Source organism: Meleagris gallopavo, chromosome 19 (assembly GCF_000146605.3).
Source record: "Meleagris gallopavo isolate NT-WF06-2002-E0010 breed Aviagen turkey brand Nicholas breeding stock chromosome 19, Turkey_5.1, whole genome shotgun sequence".
NCBI classification, from domain to species: domain Eukaryota; kingdom Metazoa; phylum Chordata; class Aves; order Galliformes; family Phasianidae; genus Meleagris; species Meleagris gallopavo.
The window spans coordinates 75,275-80,752 of NC_015029.2; the positions used below are offsets into that span (position 1 = coordinate 75,275).

General features: G+C 51.4%; 1 protein-coding gene across 1 annotated transcript; it reads right to left on the bottom strand.

Annotated features, from left to right (window-relative positions):
- Window positions 1-9: 9 nt before the first annotated feature.
- On the bottom strand, window positions 10-2,496 carry LOC116217287 (coiled-coil domain-containing protein 81-like). Its single transcript, XM_031556102.1, has 4 exons — window positions 1,430-2,496; window positions 1,150-1,211; window positions 644-791; window positions 10-436 (listed from the first exon to the last, which is right to left on the bottom strand). Exons 1-4 carry the CDS (start codon window positions 1,734-1,736, stop codon window positions 153-155), a joined length of 801 nt encoding a protein of 266 aa, XP_031411962.1. The 5' UTR covers window positions 1,737-2,496; the 3' UTR covers window positions 10-152.
- Between the last annotated feature and the right edge of the window lie 2,982 nt (window positions 2,497-5,478).

The window sequence follows — 5,478 nt, forward strand, 5'->3', positions numbered from 1 at the left end:
CACCGGGGATACAATCATGTCCATCAGCCAGGGGATCTGCAATGGAGGTGAGTGAAGATGGGCTTATGTCCTTTGCTTGGCTGAGGCCCTCAGTACTGGATGAATCCAAGACAAGAACTGGCGGGACTGTAGCTCTGGCCCAGCCCAAGATTCTAGCCACTAGAACTCCAAGCCCTCACCTTGAAAATGGCCTCCTCCAGGTTCTCCTTCCCAGAAAACCTCTCTAGGAAATCATAATAAAATTTCATTTGCACCCTTGTGCCTTCAATGACCAGCACTCCCACGTCCTTTAGCACAAGGGCGATGTTCTCCCCCTTCTGCAGGCAGTGAGACATGAGGGATGTGGTGCCTCGGATGCAGCTCTCTGCTTCCTCCCAGGACACAGAGGCAGTTTCAGCCACCATGGTGTACTGGACGAGCTCACACTCCTTATCGCCTAGAAAAACATGAGAGAAAATGGAGTAGGTCACACGTCAACCTTTCTGCAGGTTTTTCCCAAGTGTTGCTTGTTGTAGTCATTACCCAGTTCAGTTTTGGCCATGCTCGGCAGAGGGGGCACTTGGCTCTTGAGAAACATCTCAGACCTGGGTAAGGTTTACCATTTGCCTTGTCTGTGCAGCCACAATGGCATTAATCCACCTACCAGGCAGGTATTCCGTATCATCCGTAAGGCTGTGAGCATGTACAAGATTCCTGGCCAGGCGAAACACAGGCCTTGGCATAACCAAAGCCTCATCACCGGCCTTGATAGAGACAACATCGAAGGAGCCAAGAGTTGGAATTCGGACCCCCTAAAGTGGAAGGGAACAGAACAGCCAGAGGTTAAGGACTGGCTGGAGGAAGGGATTTAGGAAGAAGCTGACCAGTCCTTCCCTCCCCTTGCCCTCTCAAAAATGCAGTGCTGCAGTTGGAGCAGAAGCAGAGTGAGGGTCACCAAGAACTTGGAGCGACCGGGATTAGCCCCGAGATTCGACACCATCTACCATGAGTGGTACCAGACATGCATGAGGTCCGTTGGTGCTTCAGGGGGAAATTTGGGGTGATTTTCTGCTTTCTGGGGAGGGGAAGAGTCACTGCATTCTGTGGCCCAGAGCCAAGGGGACTGCCAGCCCCTCCAAGCAAACAATGAGGATCTGGGTGCTGACCCACCTTGTGCAGCAGGAGCTGGGTTTGGATGTATACAGCCACCGCGTCCCAGATCGCTATGCGCTCTAGAAAGCAGAGGAAACCCCGGTCACACTGTGTGTCTGTTGGCTTTTAGCCCCCCAGCAACCCCAGAGCTGGGGCTTGACAGCTAATGATAAGCGTTGTCACTGTCTCCAGCCCCTAATGGAGAATCCCCCTGAGACAACCACAGTGCTGGGTCTCGCCCATGAGATGCCATCACTGTTGGTCACAAAGTTCCTGTGATGGCTGTGTAAGCCTGTACCTTTGGCAGTGATGTGTGGCATGAGGGAGACGTGCTGCATCCCATCCCAGAAATGCAACTTGGTCCGCCTAATGCAGGCGCGTGGCTTCTCTTTGGCAAACCTCACGTGCAAGCTCATCCTTGCGCTCGCTCTCCAGTCGCTACTCCAGAGTGAAGGGCTCGTCCACCACACCTCCCCTTTTGCACCCTGCAAGGTTGCTTCACAGAACCTCTCCTCTGTGACACGGGGTTCCACTGCCCCACACCCTACTGTGACATCATGGCCACTGGTAGCCTGCTGACCATGGTGACTGAGATCATGAGGCATCAGCACCTCCCAAAGCAGAACTTATGATGAACTTATATCTCTGCAGCTTCTAATCTCTTGGATTTTGTGTTCTAGTGCAATGAAGCTTTTGGGCATGATTTATCATCACCATAGCTAACCTGCATTGGAAAAGTTGACATTAGATCTCACATAAAAGCTTTTAACAAAGCTTTGACTTGCCAGCGCTTTCCGTTGTCTCCTCTCGTCTAGTGCCTCCTTGAAATGTATGTCAAATCTGGAGCAGGCCAGGAGATGTGCGGTATCTTTCAGGTCTGGCTGTCTCCAAGAGGGGGTAACGGGGGGAGTTCCACACGCCAAGGGACGCAAGTGTCTGAGTGTCCCTGCTGTGGTGGCACAGACTCCTGGCATCTGTCCTTCCTACACAGGATGCCATCCCTGCAGCTCTCTGCTGCCTTCCTCGTGGGGCAGATCCTAGAGCTCCTGTTGGAGCAGCAGCTCCCGGGGCAGACACCAGCAGCTCATCTCTTTGCAGGCACTGCTGCACTTCATCAATTCTCGACATGTGCTTGTGTGTACAAGAGCCCAGAGCACAGTTCAGTGGATGCTCACACTTTGTGGAAAAAGAAAGGAGCCAGGCATTCTCCAGCCAGACTGCCTCCCCTTTGTGGAAAGTGAAAAGTGTTGTTTCTGCATTGATCACTGAAAAGGGGCAATTGAGCTAAAGAATTAAGCCGTAACATAACTTTAGAATTATCTGATGTGGAATGTAAGCATAGCGTATACATATTAGTAACATATTTTAGAAATATAGTTACCGGATTGCCTAACAAATACCTTCTCATAAAGCTGCAATAGAATTTAAATGTTTTAAACAATGTGGGTACAGTGTTCTGAACTAGGAAACATACTGTGAAGTTGTTCATTCAACCGGCAAGAGTGAAATATATTTAACAAACTTTCAAGGAGTCAGGGCCTTGACACAAAGCAGAGCTGTCCCACTCTGTGGGAATGTGAGGATGCCACGTGCAGGCTTCAGGATACTCCCCTCCATCCTCCTTTCAAACTTATCTCTATGCAAATAAATGACCAAAACAATGACCCAGTGTAAAGGGGGGTAATTGACAAGGGGGTAATTAAACAACTAAGAGGCTATGGTTGTAAAACAGTCATCAGAGAGTTATGATCAAACTTGTTAGGAAAGCAATTGTTAGAAAACAATTAATCAATTAGGATATTTGTGTCTGAACATTAAAAGATTTGTGCTTATTTGGTATTTGTATGACTAGTGAAGCGTCGCAAAAGAGTGTGAACCTGCAGTACTCAGCCAGTGAGGAACCAGAGCAGAAAGAGATCAGCATCGGGCAATAGGGCATAAAAGATGTAACGCTGCTTTGTCGGCGCGCTCCTGCTTGCAGGACGCCCGCCATTGCAATCGCGAATAAAATCTGCTTTATCAGAGGAACCGTCCTGGAAAATTATTTGGATATTTCCAACACCTTCCCCGAATCCCAGAGCAGCTCAGGGGTGCCTGTAGCCAGGGCACAGCTTGGAACTCTCAGCAGGGCTCTGCTCCAAAGAGACGGTCTTCACCCCTCCTTTGCCCCCGCTCTTCCCTCTCCAGACCCTGCACTACCTCATGGAATCACAGAATCATAGAATCAGAGAATCACAAGGTTGGATAGGACCTGCAAGATCATCTAGTCCAACTGTCTCCCATTACCAGTGCTACCACAAGCACTAAACCATATCTCGTAACTCCTCATCCAGATGCCTCTTGAACTCTGCCAAGGACGGTGACTCCACCACCTCCCTGGGCAGCCATTCCAGTGCCTGGCCACTCTCGGAGTGTTGGGGGATGGCTGCGAGAGCAGGGCGGCCATGAGACTGTGAAAGAGTATAGCTGGTGCGGCAGCACAGAGTGCATACCCATGAGAAAACATTAGGAGTTAAGATGGGAGACACAACATCCTTGAGGCAGCATGTAAACAGTAGGCCCACATCCGCAGCTGTGCTCTGTGGATATGTGGGGGGCTGATAAGCGGATGAGCTCAGCGGCAGGTGTGAATGCTGGCTGAGCATTGGTTGAAGCTAGGCAGCCCACCTGGCCGCCCACCTTGTGCACCAATAGTGTGCGAACATACGTGTATTGGAACCATATATAAACCCTGTGTGTGCAGCAATAAAGTGAAGCTTGATCACTCATATTGACTACTGTCGTGCTTTCCCGCTTGAGAACAATCTGATTAGGACGCTATCCACGGCATCGGAGAGAAAAAGTTTTTCCTTATGTCTAATGTAAACCTCCTCTGGTACAACTTGTGGCCATTTCCCCGGGTCCTGTTTGTTGCCTGGGACAGGAGGCCCAACCCTCCTCATCACAGCAATGAGGTCTCCCCTGAGCCTCCTCTTCTCCAGACTAAACAATCCCAGCTCCCTCAGCCGCTCCTCATAAGACTTGTGCTCCAGACCCCTCACCATTTTTATTGCCCTTCTCTGGACGTGCTCCAGGGCCTCAATGTCTTTCTCGTAGCGAGGGGCCCAAAACTGAACACAATACTCGAGGTGCGGCCTCACCAGAGCTGAGTACAGGGGGATGATGACCTCTCTGCTCCTGCTGGTCGCATTATTTCTAACGCAGGCCAGGATGCCGCTGGCCCTCTTGACCACCTGGGCACACTGTCGGCTCATGTTCAGCTGAGCACTGACCAATACCCCCAGGTCCTTTACTCTTCACAATCATCCAGCCACTCAGCCCCAAGCCTATAACGCTGCATGGGGTTGTTGTGGCCAAAGTGCAGGGCCCGACACTTGGCCTTGTTGAACCTCATCCCATTCATCTCAGCCCAGTGATCCAGCTTATCTAGATCCCTCTGAAGGGCCTCTCTATCCTCAGGCAGATCCACACCACCTCCCAACTTGGTGTCACCTGCAAATTTACTGAGGGTGCACTCAATCCCCTCATCTAGGTCATTCAATAAAGATATTAAACAAGATGGGCCCATTACTGACTCCTGGGGGACATCACTTGTAACGGGTTGCCTACTGGACTTCACTCCATTAAGCACTACCCATTGGGCACGGCCCTCTAGCCAGTTCCTTACCCAAAGAAGGGTATACCTGTCCAGGCCACGGGCAGCTAGTTTCCCCAGAAGAATACTGAGAGAGACAGTGTCAAAGGCTTTGCTGAAGTCCAGGTAGACTGCATCAACAGCCTTTCCCTCATCTACCAGTCTGGTCAACCGGTTGAAAAAGGAGATGGGGTTGGTGAGGCACGACCTGCCTTTCATGAACCCGTGCTGGCTGGGCCTGATCCCCTGGATGCCACGCATGTGCCGTGTGATCTCACTAAGATGATTTGCTCCATAACTTTCCCTGGTAATGAGGTCAGGCTGACAGGCCTGTAGTTCCCCGGATCCTCCTTACAGCCCTAATTGACTATGGCTGTGTCTTTGGTCCCCAGGGCTGGTACTGCCCTTCGGGCTTTGGCTTTAGGCCTGGGGCCAGTGCCAGCCTTTCTGGCTGTAGATGTGGCTTTAGCCCCAGGGCTGCTATGGGCCTCTGTGGCTGTAACTGTAGCTTTACAGCCTAGGGCTGGTGCTGGCCTCTCGAGTTGTGGCTGTGGATTTGGGCCCAAAGCTGGTGCTGGCCTCTTGTGCTGTGACTATGGCTTTAGGCCCTGGGGCCAATGCTGGTCTCTCAGATTGTGGCTTTTGGCCTTGGGGCCAGTGATGGCCTGTTGGGCTGTGACTGTGGCTTCAGACCCTTGGCCTGCTTCTGGCCT

What these genes read in the sequence shown, in the direction of transcription:
- LOC116217287 (XM_031556102.1), bottom strand. Translation starts at nt 1,736, where the DNA reads ATGCCTCATGATCTCAGTCACCATGGTCAGCAGGCTACCAGTGGCCAT. An exon ending in CCCAGCTCCTGCTGCACAAG is followed by an intron (nt 792 to 1,149) that starts GTGGGTCAGCAC and finishes CTTCCACTTTAG; the next exon opens with GGGGTCCGAATTCCAACTCT. An exon ending in TGATACGGAATACCTGCCTG is followed by an intron (nt 437 to 643) that starts GTAGGTGGATTA and finishes ATGTTTTTCTAG; the next exon opens with GCGATAAGGAGTGTGAGCTC.